The following is a 14489-nucleotide window of genomic DNA, read 5'->3' on the forward strand; positions in this document are numbered from 1 at the left end:
TTTGCTGTCGCCACAGAAGAAAACCAGCCGAAGTGGTTAAAGTACTATTCTAGCCGCACTGGAACAGCCCTTGCTGGTCATCAGAAAACTAAGCCAGAAGGTTGCACCTTCCCCTAGACAGGCAGAAGAGGTTCCTGCAGGCGATAGGCCCTATTTATGAGTGTAGTGTGCCTTAAAATTCAAAAGAGGGCAGCAGATAACTGACACTGCCTGTAGGACCAGGAAAGTGTGTAACCTGAGGAATGTCAGCAGGAAAATCTGCTGGTTTATCAAAACTCACGTCTTGCAAGGGTTAGCTGAGCCAGAAATTTGTGTTTCTGGAACTGTGTGTTTAACGTCGAAGCAAATATTTGATTCATGGGATCTAATGAGCTTTGGTGATGTTGAGGGCAAGTGTGGGCCTATTGCCCACCACGGCAGCCTCATACCACGTTATGTAGTGGTTTAAAACCTGTGATGCCGATGTCAGCAAAGTCAATGCCGAAGTACAGGAGAAATGGCCATGAGGGTGAGGTGGAGAGACTGCCTGTATGCTTTTGCTGCCTTGTAAGTACTTTTGCTGATATTCTGAAATGAGCAGGACGGAGTGTACACAGTCTCTTCCTACCTGGTAAATTCCACAGGGACTGAGATTCCCAGAGTATGGAAAAAAGTGATTCTCTTATTCTCTTTGAGATTTTCCAGCGCTTCCAGAAGAAAGTGTATGATGGGAAGGACAGGCCCCAGCTCCCGGGAGATTGGGGTTTCAGGGAGGCTGGGGGCAGGTGGGGTGGAGAAGGAGAAAATATTGCGGAAGGGGAAGAGGCCGGAAGCACTTGGGTTAAAAGCAAAGCACAGTCCTCAACCCAATCCTGCAGAGTTAAAGTGTTAGGATTTCATCCCTAGGATCATTTCTTTGTGATCCTGTTTCCTAAAAAGAGTGATAATCAGGTGTTGATTCCAAACACAGCCTCCCAGAGAAATTCTTCTGTGTCATTTGGCAGGGACAAACAGTGAACAGAAAGGAATCTTCTTTTTAAAATCAACCGTGAAATGATATTGCAAGGCTCATAATAGTCTTTTAAAAACATTTGACCTGGCTTTAAGTAATTATTTTCATTCTTGATCTTTTTTTTTACGAAAAGCATTTTAAAATCATGTCATCTACCAAGAAAGCATCAAATACGTAAAGAATCTAGAAGATGTTGCCTTTTAAAAGTTGAACCTTCTTTATTTTGAGCACATTTTTGATTTCTAGAAAGCATTAAAGGTTTTTTACTCCATCAGCAAGTTAGATTACACTGTGAAGAATGTCCATTGAGACTTGGGAAAATGCACATTATTTTTTTTTCCATAACCTAAAATTAACAGCTGCTATACTGTCTAGGTACACAACTGATGCTAGACAAAGGGTTTCTGAAACACATGCCCTAAAATTGTGGACTGATTTAATATTAAACGATTACTATGGAGCTGAGGAAATCAGCCCCTTTACAGATGTTGGCAAACAGAGGATTCTCTTCATCTGTATTACAATAAAAACCAGACTTGGCAAGTGCTAACTGGTCTACAGTGATTGTGTATTTCTTTGTATTCTTTAAAATATTGAGGCAGGAGATTATTTTTTACTAGTCTTTCACATGTCATGGAATTAGAGCTGCAAATTGATAAACAAATTGATAGGGTCTCTAGTGCCCCATAGGGTCATTAAGGACTTCTGGGGCTTTTGTAGGTATCCTTGGAGTCTACTTGTAGAATAATATAATCCAGAGTAATCATGAGATCTTTCACCTCAAAATAACTCTAGGCAAAATGATACATTTCTCTTTTCCAGAGAAGTCATCTCTAGAATTTCAGAAAAATAGTTTTGTTCTCCTGAACATAGCTCTCTCAGGAATGACTCCAGTCAATCCTCAAATTATAAATGCAAAAGAAACCCAACAACAACAACTGATGGGAACATACTGTATAGCACAGGGAACTCTACTTAATGCACTGTGCTGTCCTAAATGGGAGGGAAATCCAAAAGGGAGGGGATATATGTATATGTATGGCTGATTCATTTTGCTGTTCAGTAGAAGCTAACACAACATTGTAAAGCAACTATACTCCAGTAAAAATTAATTAATAAAAAATGCAAAAAGAAAATGGCTGTATTTACAAAATTTTCATAGGAAGAAAATGATCCACAAGAAAAAAGAAATACACGTATCACAACAAATAAGAACCTGATAATATAAATAACCATAAATCTATTGAACTTAATAAAGTTAAGGAGACTGCAGTTTGGAAGTCCTGAATTTTGCTGGCAGCTCTGACCTTCCACTAGGTCATCTTACAAAAGGCACATTTTTACATTTCAGAGCCTCGGTTTCCTTTTTGGTAAAGTAAGGACATTTGAATTTACTTAAAAATTCTTATCTTATGATTCACTGAAGTATTGCAGTTGACCCTGATTTCTTTCCCTTGTTGAATTAATCTTGGCTTTAGTTTATGACAAAGCATAGCTACCAGAAATTATGTTAAGCATACATTATAAAGATAGACTTTTCTAAGCTATGAAGAAATAGACAAAGTTTAATGCTGCTTTTAACTTTTGTTTCTCTCTTAAATACCACCTGGAATCCCGTGTACCACTCCAGTGTTTTGTCTTTGGTTTTCAAAGTTGTTTCTCTACCAGGAGAATATTATTACGGTGCCAGATTATTGAGCCCTGAGCATGGGAGTTTATGTGTGGAGTTCCTCCCTCTGCCCCCATCCTCAGCATCTCTCTCAGTCCTGTAGCACTTAGCTATCTATCAGAAAATAGATCAAAAAGCAAACAAGTCTTCCGCCTGACCATGCTAACAGCAAAATCAACAGCTATAAGGCCACCATTTTAATTTCCTGTAAACTATCATCTAATCTTTTTCACTACCTGCAGTGCCTTCTCACCACTGCAGCTCCTTCTTGCTTTTCAGACTCCCACTTTTTCTCAAATCCTTCTTCATCCATCCACATTTATGTCTTCTATATGCAGAGTACCCCTGGGTTATTCTGGAGAAAACAAAATGACAAAGAAAGCAGTTTCTGCACTTAAAAGGTTTAAAATCTTGGTCTCCCTGAAAGGTTTGTGCGTTGTTGAAATCTTTGTCCTCCCTACTGAGGACCCAAGTGCGCACACCTCCCTTGCTCCTGCATGCTTGATAACCCCATTTTCATACTGGAAGAGGGCAAGTACATTTTTAGGCCTTAGAATATGAATAGAGGCAAGAATGATTAGAAGAAAGGAACTAACATATACTGAAGAGTTCATATGGCTGACACTATGTTAGGGGCTTTGCACACATGATCCTCATAAAAACTCTTACTGCTAACTATTGTAACCCCATTATAAAAGAAAGCTTTAATAAGGCTCAGAGAGGTTAAGTACCTTGCCTAAGGCCACACAGTAAGTGGCAGAGTTCAGAATCTAATTCCACAGACTTGCTAGTGTTTCCTTTTATAAAGTTCTTATTCACAATTTTGAAAAAAGGGAAGCTAGTGTCTCTACGCTTTTAAATTCATAAAAATCGTATATAATTTTAGCAAGAAGAAATCTATTACGTGAAATGAAGGTACAATTGTATCGTATCCCAATTTTACACGCATATGGTATTTTAACATTTGCTAGCTATGAATTAGGACAGTTCCAAGGCAAAAACAACAGATTGGGCAAGCCCAATTAGACTGTTTTTCTGCATCATGTTAAAGGCAGTCCCTTAGGATGATGTAATATACTAGGAGAAACTAAATATTTTTTTCTAAATTTGTTTATCCAGAAGAATCTCTTTACCATTAAAGTAATACTGCTCATTGTTGCCTGTGCAGGCACACCTTCTCCAAACATTTTTTGGGTCATCACATAGATATAATGACAGAATGTAATGATTTAGAATGATGTATAAGAGGGTAGAAACTGACCTCTTTCTTTTATGTCTTTCCTTAGAAATTTTAAGAGTGAATGGAATGGGTAAAGCAAAGTAGGTTATTATGAGTGCCTTGAGTCATGGACAGACTGGAATGAGAACCAAGGTGAAGGAGGACTCAGCATCTTGCCTGTAGTCTTGTCCCAGCAGCCGCAATCCACAGTCTCACTTTTGAAGCCCTCTCTCCTATGCATCCCCTGCTAGTAAGAACTTCCCTTCTCCCACTAGATAGTATTCCCATGACCTTTTGTTGATATTGTATTACCCTGTCCTCTTTACTTGATCAGAGCTCCTGGAAAATTGGAAAGTGGTGAAAAAGAAGGAGAAACACACCACGCGTGTCATGACAACAATAGCCGAAACCTACATAACATTTTACAGCTTACAAAATACTGTTTCTCAAAATGGGGTTCCTGGCGGACTTGTCTTAGATTCCCAGGGAAAAGCTAAAATGCATATTCCTTGTTCCCCCCCTATACCTGATGAATCAGAATCTCAGTGGAGGGGAGGGAGGGATGGGTGGAACTCAGGAATCTAAAACTTAAAACTCTCTTCCGATGATTTTTTAATATATACCAAAATTATAACCATTGTCTTATAAAATATTTTCATATATGTTACTGTTTTGTATTGTTCAAGAGCCCTCTGTGCTAGGTCAATATTAATATATACCCATTTTACAGATGAGGTGATTGGAACGTGCAAAAGTTACTTGCCTGAAGAGGCACAGCTAATTGGCTGTAGAGCTCTGAGTAGCACCCAAGTCTTTTGCCTTGGCCACATAGTCTGTGACCCCTCCCCACACCATGAGGCCTCTGTTGAATGGATTTAACAGAGGATATAACAGTGGAGGATAATACAGGGTTCAAATTCTTTCATGCTTTTGGTTTTGGACTTAAAAATTCATCACCAAACCCGAAGTCCCATAGATTGCCTCCTATGTTTTCTTCCAGAAGTTTTACAGTTTTCCATGTTACATTTAGGTCTATGATCCATTTTGAGTTAATCTTTGTGAAAAGTGTAAGCTCTGAGTCCAAGTTCATTTTTTGGTACATGGACATACAATTGTCTCAGTGTCATCTGTGGAAAAGACTATCCCTTCTTCACAGAATTGCCTTTGCTCCTTTGTCAAAGAGCTTTGATCCTTGTTGTAAAAGTACTTTACTTCTATTCTCCTTTTTAAAAGGCAGCCAGGGGCTTCCCTGGTGGCGCAGTGGTTGAGCGTCCGCCTGCCGATGCGGGGGATGCGGGTTCGTGCCCCGGTCCGGAAAGATCCCTACATGCCGCGGAGTGGCTGGGCCCGTGAGCCATGGCCGCTGAGCCTGTGCGTCCGGAGCCTGTGCTCCGCAACGGGAGAGGCCACAACGGTGAGAGGCCCGCGTACCGCAAAAAAAGGCAGCCAGGTCAGTCCTAAATGTAATGACTATTTGTTTAGGATTAGGACCCCATCCTTTTAGGAAGGAACATGAGTTAAGTTGTAGATGAGAATATGACCTAAACCCCCTAAGAGTGAATTGGAACAGAATCCATCCATACTGATGTTTGTGGCCCTGGATTAGAGATAGAAAAACCAGGTTCTAGACCTGACTCCACCATTCACATTTTGGGCTTGTCTCCTTCACTGGAAAACTGGGGGGATATTACAAGACATATGCTTACTTATCATATGATTAGTAAGGTAATTACTAATAAGGTTACTCATCATAGGATTCTGCTTCGAGGGCCCCAGATCATAATAAGGGTAGTGAAACTTCCATCTGGAAAAGGGTTTCCCATTCTGGCAGCAAGCTTGTTCTTTCAGAACTGACTCATGAGGATTCACTGCATTTCTTGCGGCTGATCTATGATACCCACGTCACTTCACCAGTCCCAGAGAGCAGAGGCCTAAGACACATGCAGAGACCTGATCATGCAATCTTCCTGAATACCCCCTGCCTGCGGCTTACGTCCCAGACCCATCACATCCTGAGCCTGTGTAGCCATCCCTCCTAGCCCCATGTTTTCATTTCTGACACTGAGGTGTCTTTGTTTACTTATTCCAGCTGGGATCAGGAATGTTTCTTTCTTTCTTGGAGATACAGGATCCGTTCAGCCTCTCTTCTCTCCTTCTCAATCTCTCCTTCCAACTCCCTCTGCCCAAGGCTGACCACACTCCCTCACTCTCAAGAACACACAGCTTATCTATTTTCCATGTTTAAGGCAGCCAAAGGCTTTAAAAGATAATGAAAATCTCTCAACTGCACTGTTGAGTTGCAAAGAATTTGCTAGATTTGCTGGCACAGAGAGTTACAGGAATGTTCTTCTAGTACTTTGTGGTCTGGAATCCCTGGAGGGTCAGGAAGCTACAGGAAACACAGACATGTGAAAATAATTATACTATAGCAAGGGGTGTGTTGGCTCTTTGGGGAATGAGGGGGAGAGGCATCATATACTTCTTGCAGAAGAGGGGACAGTTGGGTCTCACAGGATGGTGAGGAGGTCAACAACAGGCCTAGACTGGGAGTCGGGGTGAAGGGATCCAGGCAGGGGTAGCACCAGGTACAGAGGAAGGGAAGCATAAAAAAGCGTGCCATTTTGGATGTGGACAGATCAGCCCTACCCACAGATGGGCAAGTTGACTTAGCTGGTTTGGCTGGCTGGGCAGGTGCCCCTCCCCCCACCACCACCATCTTCCACGTGTGTCCTTCCTGAGCCTGCTCTCTTCTTAACACTCAGGAAATCAATCATACTCTGTCAAGACTAGAGAGATAAGCATGCTTTGCCGTCTAGCACCAGCAGGACGAGACCTTCAGTGCAGCTGCAGCATAGACTGTGCTTAAGGGCAGCCAGAAGTAAGGGAGAGAAAGGACTGGTGGGAAATGAAAGTTGAAGGATCCTTCCACCCAGGTCATGGGGGCAGGAAAAGGACCTTGCCTAGCCCTGGGTTCTTCTTCTATCTTACGGTGCAGCTCCAAGGAGGAAGCCACGCACCCCGTGTGCTGGGGGGATCTGAAGGAAGCATGTGGATTGCTGCGCTCATCCAGCGATGGCAGTGACTTTTAGGAACCGAATGGCTGGCACCCTGATCTTGGATTTCCCAGCCTCCAGAACTGGGAGAAATCAGTGTTTGTCATTTAAGCCACCCAGTCTATGGTACTTTGCTATGGCAGCCCCAATTCACTAAGACAATAAGGAATTCGGAAAGAGTGACGTGGTTGCAGAAACCATAAAATGCTGTTTCAAATCTACTGCACTTGAGAGGCAGAGAGGACAAGAAGGCAGTTGGATATATTGGGCTGAAGCTCAGCTGTGAGTCAGTGTAGATGAAGGGGCAAATGAGTCACTGAGCGCTCTGGGAAGATAGATACGCTGTTAAGGGGATATTCTTAATGCAGAGCAACAAATATTTTACCATGCCCTGGTTAAGCACTGTAGGGCATGCAAAGATGAATTCTGCATAGGCTTCTATCTTAAGGAGCCTACTTTGTTTTAATTATGGCCATGGACTCAGGTCCAATATGTACAAAAAGTATTTCTAAGAAGTATTGCTGAAGTAAGGTGTAAAATTAATGTCTACAAGTTTAGGTCTGTTTCCCTGGCTTTCTCTGAGGTTTGACATATAAGTACGTACCCCTTTTGTTTTCATTCTTTTTTTTTCTTCGGATTACTTATGAGATTAAACCAAATTCTAGGATATGATAAACATGAGAATTGATTTACTTGCTCTTTATTTTCTATCTTACTTTATGCTTAAACATAACATGGCTAACTCAGGGCTGTCCAAAAAATGAAGTGTGCATCTTTACGAAAATCTCCAATTTTAGGAATTAAAGTAGAGAGAGAATGGAGGAAGGTTAACACAGTTTACTTACTTTTTAGAGCAAAACACCTTTTAAAAAGATATTTTCCTGTATGTTGGTTAACTATTTTTAGGTAAACACACACACACAGAGACACACACGCAGCTACAGTCTCTCAATTGACTGCTAAAGCTTATGAAATGTGCAGTAAATATTTAAGAAAATGCTTAAAATATTTAAGAAAATATTTAAACATTTAAGTAAATATTTAAGAAATATTCTAAAATATATGAATTTGCATGAAGGACAACTGCAGGACTGCTGTATGCTCCTTTAGAAATTAAACTTTGGAGTAAAAGATAAAATTTTAGAATTTGAATTTAATAGGCATGCTAAAAGTGCTGATACGCACTTTATAGCATCACAAATTGAGAAACGGTAATTTAAAGCAAGTAATGGTATCGTTTCACCAGAAATTTGTATATTTTGCCAATACTTCTGTAATATCTTAGAAAATCTCTTTCTAAAGTATGAGATTTCTTATTGAAAAAAATTCAGATACAGTGGATTCATATAGAAAATTTGTCTTCGGTCTCTTTATTTAAACATTTTAATTCCTCTTTAATCACATTTCAGCCTGTGGCATACACGTAACACATTTTGTTCTTCCCCCAGAAACTGATGTGTTTACTCTTTTATGGACTCAAAGGGGCTTTTCAAATTAACTTCAATTTTTATGGCCCCTTTTTCATATCCCATGTGTGAATTTCCTGTGCAGACTTATGAATGATAGAACCACCTTCAGCAGCTGACTATCGAATTGCTTTGCTTGGGTGAGTATAGCAACCCTTTGGCAATGTGGTTCGGACCCGAGTTTAGCACTTAAGCGAAACTTTTTAGAACTGGCCAGGATATAAATCAATATGAAGGAGGCACCTGAACGCAAAAACACATTTTTAAAAATTCATTAAAAATTTGAAATTATTTTCAATTAAGTTTCTACGACCGAAGTTCATCTCTCTTGAACAAATTAGTTCCCTTTTTAAGAGTTTTCTTTATCTTCAAGTATCTATTGTGTCAGTGCTTAAGGTAGAACTCTAAGTAAAATTACAATTTTAAAACCTTTTGGGCAATGATTCCAATTAATATAATTAATATTTTAGCAAAATGTCATGGGCTGTAATTGAAAGAAATCATCTGGGTCTGAAGAGTACCTACTGAGGGCAGCCCTATTAAGATTAATTCTGAGGTGGGTAAATTAATTTCCTGGACTTGCAAAGCAGCAAAGGGAAGCTTTTCCCTCTTCAGAAACCTGGAGGGGTTGGTCTTTGGCCCTGTTGAGGCCCAAGGACTATCTGGGCTGATTAACATACATATAATTAAAGTGCATCAGCTAGAAAGGCAGAGCCAGTTCTATTTGGCTCCGAACTACTGTGAAATAATTTTTCTGTCTACATTATTTACCGTGTGTGTGTGTGTGTGTGTGTGTATGTGTGTGTGTGCGCGCGCGTGTGTGGGTGTGTGTGTGGCGGAGGGGAGTCTAGTTTCCCTGAATATCATTCCGCTGCCTTCTTGGGATTCGTGCTTCCTCTCCTAGCAGACACCAAAGAGTAGACAAGATTTCCCTAGCATTCAAACTAGATTTTCTTTCCGTTCATATCACCATTTTCAAGACACATTTTTCATCACCTGGTAAGAAACACTGTAAATAATTGAGGTGATCCATCAAGAGACCCATTCTTGATAATGAAAAATTGCATAACTCAGTAGGAGTCAATTAAAAACCACGAACTTCAGAACCCTTTGCTCAGTGAAGATTTATTATTATAGAGGCATTTAATACAATCGATTACGGGGTCAAAATTTTTTTAAGTTCTAAAAAGTCGGTTAAATCTTGACAATAAACTTAAGATTTACACAATATCAAAGTATATTAGTTCTTCAAAATGAAAAGTGTTTTCTTTTCCCTCCTTTAACACAAAATGTCTGAGATGTTCAGGATTTTAAAACCACACGAGAAACAACAATCCACGGCGAGATTTTTTTTTTTCCTTTGTAGGTTTTAAATGATTCTTACTCTTTGGTGGTGCCTATACAATGAAAAGTAGACAACAAATTAAATGAGGTAAGTCAGGATATTTTTCTCTGTTAAACCAAATAGCTGAATAATTAGAACTACCTACAAAATGACTCAAAATGTTTTTGTTACCTGGTTACTTGGTTAGGACACAGCCAAAATTTAATAGAATGAACTATCTTATACAACTGCATATAATTAAGAAAAAATAAACAGTGACTTTGTTTCTTTAGAGACATCCAATGCTGTGTGAGTGGCCAAGGGGAAAATGCCAAGTCTCTCAAATGTAACATGCATAATACTTTTCTTGCCTTTTAGTGGTTTTCCATGGCCCACATATGAAATTAATTAAGGAGCAACACCTATCTTCAAAAATCAAAAATACTTATTTTGAGGTACCTAGTCTCCCAGCATAAGTTTAAAGTGTGCTTAGATTTAGGTGGGATATGGTACTCAGGCCTGACAGACGCCTAACTCCAGCCAACAGAGCACATGTGACTTGCTTCCTACTGAAATTAAACTGCCAAATAAAAAGGAGGGATTGTCCCCTTTCTTAATAACAACGAATGCAATCGTTAGAATTCTTCAGGTTTGGAATTCGAGCACAGCTCTTGTGTTTTCCTCTTGATGTGTGACAAGAATGAGTAATATCAAAAATAAAAATAAACCTCATTTAAACAAGCAGTCCTCTGACTTTATAAGCCTCAACATCAAATACATCAAATTCTAAAACTACCTAAGACCCGTGAAATGTCAAAGCTGAGGGGATGACACGCTGGAGACAGGGGACAGACTTTTTAAATCTTTCAATTTTTTTGAAACTATTAGCATTAACTTTGTTCATTTCTGTTGAGATATTGCCACTTCAACTGACTACGAGAAGCCACATTTCATATTCATATAAATATTTGACTTTGACCTCATAAAAAGTCCCTTGGGTCTATAATACTTTTATTCTTGTATAACCTAAAACAAATCCTTTCCTTTTAAAAATCAAACAGACCACGTTACACACACAGTTGACTATTTACAAAGCACCCAATTAAATCCTACTTAATTCTCTCTCACTCTAAAAATTCCATCTAACTGGTGGGTAGAGTACTGATCACATTAAATGCATAATGCTCACAAGCCCTGAAAGTCCTATCTAACCTAGAAAACACTACCTTCCTTAAAGAGAAAAGAAAGTCTTAAAAATAAGTGTAAGGTTTTGAAGAAATGAGACCAGAAATCACAGTACAAGACAGATAAATCTACTTTAATATTCACATGTAAAAGTTACACATCACAAGAGATTGGACAGTAGTTTAGCAGTTAACTAACATAGCTATAGTGAAAATCATTTTTATAAAAAAATAATCTAGATGCGGTCATCAGAATTTTTGGTCTACTTAATGTTTGAAGATCGACTTTTACCCCTGCTTGAAGGATTTGCCATTATGCCTTTCGAATTTTTTTCTCCCACTGTTGCCTATTAATATTCTTTGGAGGAAGGAAAGCAGAAAGTGTTCATTTCCAAGAGTTTGTCCTTTGGTAGCAAGCAGAGAACATTTTTCATTTCTATGATTTAAATAGTCTGTACAGACATGAAACTTAGTGACATTAAGCTTTAGTGTAAAATAAAGAATGATAAGTATTTTTTCACTTTGATTAAAACAGTAGATTTCCTAAACTCATAAGGATCCAAGCATTTCCCCATCCTGTAAGCAAAATCATTCAGAATCCATTTTGACCTCAGTTAAACAAAAAACACACACTTACTCTTTATATATTACACTATCAAACCCTGTACTTAAAAACTGATAAAGCATATTATCAACATGTATGCTTCAAATACAAAGATTTCAATCTAGGTTAAAGAAAACACATTTGAATGGACTCAGAACAAGTTTATTTTGTGATTAAACATCTCATGCAGTCATGCAGGACCACTAGCTATAACTGTTACTTCCGAGTCTACAGGACACTGGGCAAAACAAAAACAAATTAAAAGCCAGGCCAAACAGAAAAGACATTCAAGATACCAAGAGCTCTTCAACTGAGCTGGAAAATAATTTTCCAAAAGAAATATTCCCATAGATTAAAAAAAACACACTCATAATATTTACAAAAAAATATTTAATTAAAAATATCTTATAATTACAGTAGTCTATTAAAGCATATACTTTCTCACACTTATAGAACATCTCTATATATACACGGTATGAAATGTCACTCAGTTATCTATACAATATGTAACATTCCTGCAGGGAATAGAAAGTTCCCTGCCCCCTTATAATCATCTATTTTAAACAATAGATGTAAAAAAAAAATATCTACAATGCTCTTGTATATTAGTAAAGCTTCAAAACAAAAATTGAGCTCCTTGGTCACAAAGTAGGTTTCTAAAAGTCGGATTTGCTCTTGATCTTTTATCAGTCCTGTCACACTTAAGCTTAAAAGTTTAACTGCACCTCCAAAAAACACAGAAATGTACAATTCACAGCGGTTATAAATGAGACGAAAGAGAATACGTATGTAGAATGTTTATGAACGTGCAAAAAAAAAAAAAAGGATTAAAGTTTTATTTTTCTTCCCTCTCTCTCTTGGAATGACGAGTGAAACGTTTCTAGGATTTGCTGATGTTTTTTTCCTTTCCTCCGGTGGCTTTTTCTCTAACTTCTGCTCTTCCCCCTCCCTTTCTTGTGCTCCTGGCTCGGGCTCAGGCGGCCGCACACCTGTGGAAGAGGAATGAATAGAGGGGGTGTGTGAACCTTCCCGCTGCAGACTAACTGGCGCCACCGACCAAACTCAAGACATGCTTGATCAACAACCCAAAACAAACCACCGGGTCAGACTACACTCGCAGTCCGCCGCCCGGCCAGGCGCCGAGCAGGCAGCTGCGGGCCCCCGGGAAGCCCGAAGAGGGGATCCGAACTCCCGGGCCCTCCCTGCGTCCTCCTTCGTGGGTGTCAGAGTGCGCGGGGGGGGGGGGGCATCGGGCACCACGCCCACGAGGGTACCCTCCCTCGGCGGGGAGAGGGCAGTAAGAGCCCGCCGGTCGCTGGGGGCGGCACGGGGGGTGGCGGGAGCGTGAGCTGATCCGTCTCCATTTAGAGTGAACCCCCAGCTGCTGAAGCTAAGCTTCACTTACTAACTGGGTGGCAGGGAGAGAGGGGGGGTGTCCACCTCCTTGGGAATTTGCCCTCAGAAATGCTGGAGGCAAAGAACGCCGCTGTGGAAGGCGCCGGGGACGGGCGTCTCTGGCGACCGGCCACACAAGAAGGGAAACGCGCGCTCACCTGGACAGCTAGGCTCAGCGGCACAAAATGCTGTCGCCCTGCTTGTTCACCGCGCCGGCCTGGAACAGCAACGAACACCAAGGGAAAGGTGAGCAGGCGCGAACAACGCACTCGCCACGGTCTTCCTTGATTCGTTCTCGGAACCCAGGCTGGACCGCCGACGCCCCCATCCCAGCCTACAGCCCTGGGGACGCCCCCTTCCCCGAGCACAGGCTGGACCTGACGGCCCACGGTGCGCACAGCCCTAGTCCCGCCCCGCGCATTCACCCGGCCTGTGCTCGCTGCACCCAGCCCGCCGCTGGCGGCCCCCGGCGCCGGAGGAGCAGGAGGGTGCAATTGTCATTCTCGCCCCTGCCCCGAGGAAACGGGAGCGCCCGCGTCCCACCACCCCGCCACCGCCCTCCTGGACTCCCACGGGGTCCGCCACGGGCCGGCAGCCGGCCTCTCACCGGGTCGGTGTTGAGCGCCGTGAGCGGGGTCCGCGGCGGCGCGGCCGGACAGGTCCCGGCCGGGTGGTGCGCCGGCGGCGGCGGCTGCCTCAGCAGAGCCGGGTGCGTCTCCAGCGCCAGCTGCAGGTCCAGGATGTAGTCGATAACGTGCTGCAGGATCTCCACTTTGCTCACTTTCTTGTTGGGCGGGATGGTGGGCACCAGCCTCCGCAGGCGGCTGTAGCAGTCGTTCATATCGCACTGCAGGCAGAGCGCCGGCTCGTCGGCCGCCGCCTCGGCCGCCTTGCAGCGCGCTGCCGCCGCCGCGGCCGTCGCCGCCGCCGCGGAGCCGCCCAGGCTGTGGCCGTGCTCGGCCAGGCAGCGTAGCGCCAGCTCCCCGCCGCCGCAGCCCGACGGCGCCTTACGGCCCGAGGGGCGCACCGGGCTCACCGCCTTCATCGCGCGCGCCCTGCGCGAGCGGACCCGGTGGGGCGAGCGAGGGAGGCAGGCAAGCTCCAGGCCCCCGCCCGCGACCGGCTCCGCTCCTCTTGCCTTTGCGCCCCGCGCGCTCGGTCCGCGCTTGGGGCACCGCGAAGCTCCCGGCGATCCCGCGCCCAACAATTGACAGGAGGGTCGCTCCGGGTTTTGCGAGGGGATCTCTGCTCAATGGGCGACACTCGGCCGAGACCAAAAGGCAAGAAAAATCAAAAGCACCGGAAGGAAAGCAGCCCACCGGGTTCCCTAGTCACTCCCTTCGGACCTCCAACCCGACCGCCGCCGCTCCGCTCCCCCTAGCCCAAGGTTTCCCCGCTCCGGTAACCGACCCACAACCGCACCTCCGCTACGCTCTCGCACGGCCCGCCGCGCAGCTGTATTTATAAGCCGCGCGCCCCGGGGGCGGGGCCAACGCGTTGGCCGTGTCGCCGGGCGAGGGAGCAGAGCTGGGCTGGGCTCGCGGGCGGGTGCGCGGAGGGAGGCGACGAACGCTGGGGCTCCGG

General features: G+C 43.1%; 1 protein-coding gene across 2 annotated transcripts; it reads right to left on the reverse strand.

Moving 5' to 3' along the window:
• Positions 1-11019: 11019 nt before the first annotated feature.
• On the reverse strand, positions 11020-14428 carry ID4 (inhibitor of DNA binding 4). Of its 2 annotated transcripts, XM_004273533.3 has the most exons (3): positions 13513-14426; positions 13064-13122; positions 11020-12499 (listed from the first exon to the last, which is right to left on the reverse strand). In XM_004273533.3, exons 1-2 carry the CDS (start codon positions 13948-13950, stop codon positions 13078-13080), a joined length of 483 nt encoding a protein of 160 aa, XP_004273581.1. In that variant the 5' UTR covers positions 13951-14426; the 3' UTR covers positions 11020-12499; positions 13064-13077. The 2 variants fall into 2 exon arrangements, with proteins under 2 accessions (XP_004273581.1, XP_033290717.1); XM_033434826.2 differs by lacking the exon at positions 13064-13122 and having other exon boundaries at positions 13513-14428.
• Positions 14429-14489: the final 61 nt, after the last annotated feature.

This window comes from Orcinus orca, chromosome 10 (genome assembly GCF_937001465.1).
Source record: "Orcinus orca chromosome 10, mOrcOrc1.1, whole genome shotgun sequence".
Lineage (NCBI taxonomy): Eukaryota > Metazoa > Chordata > Mammalia > Artiodactyla > Delphinidae > Orcinus > Orcinus orca.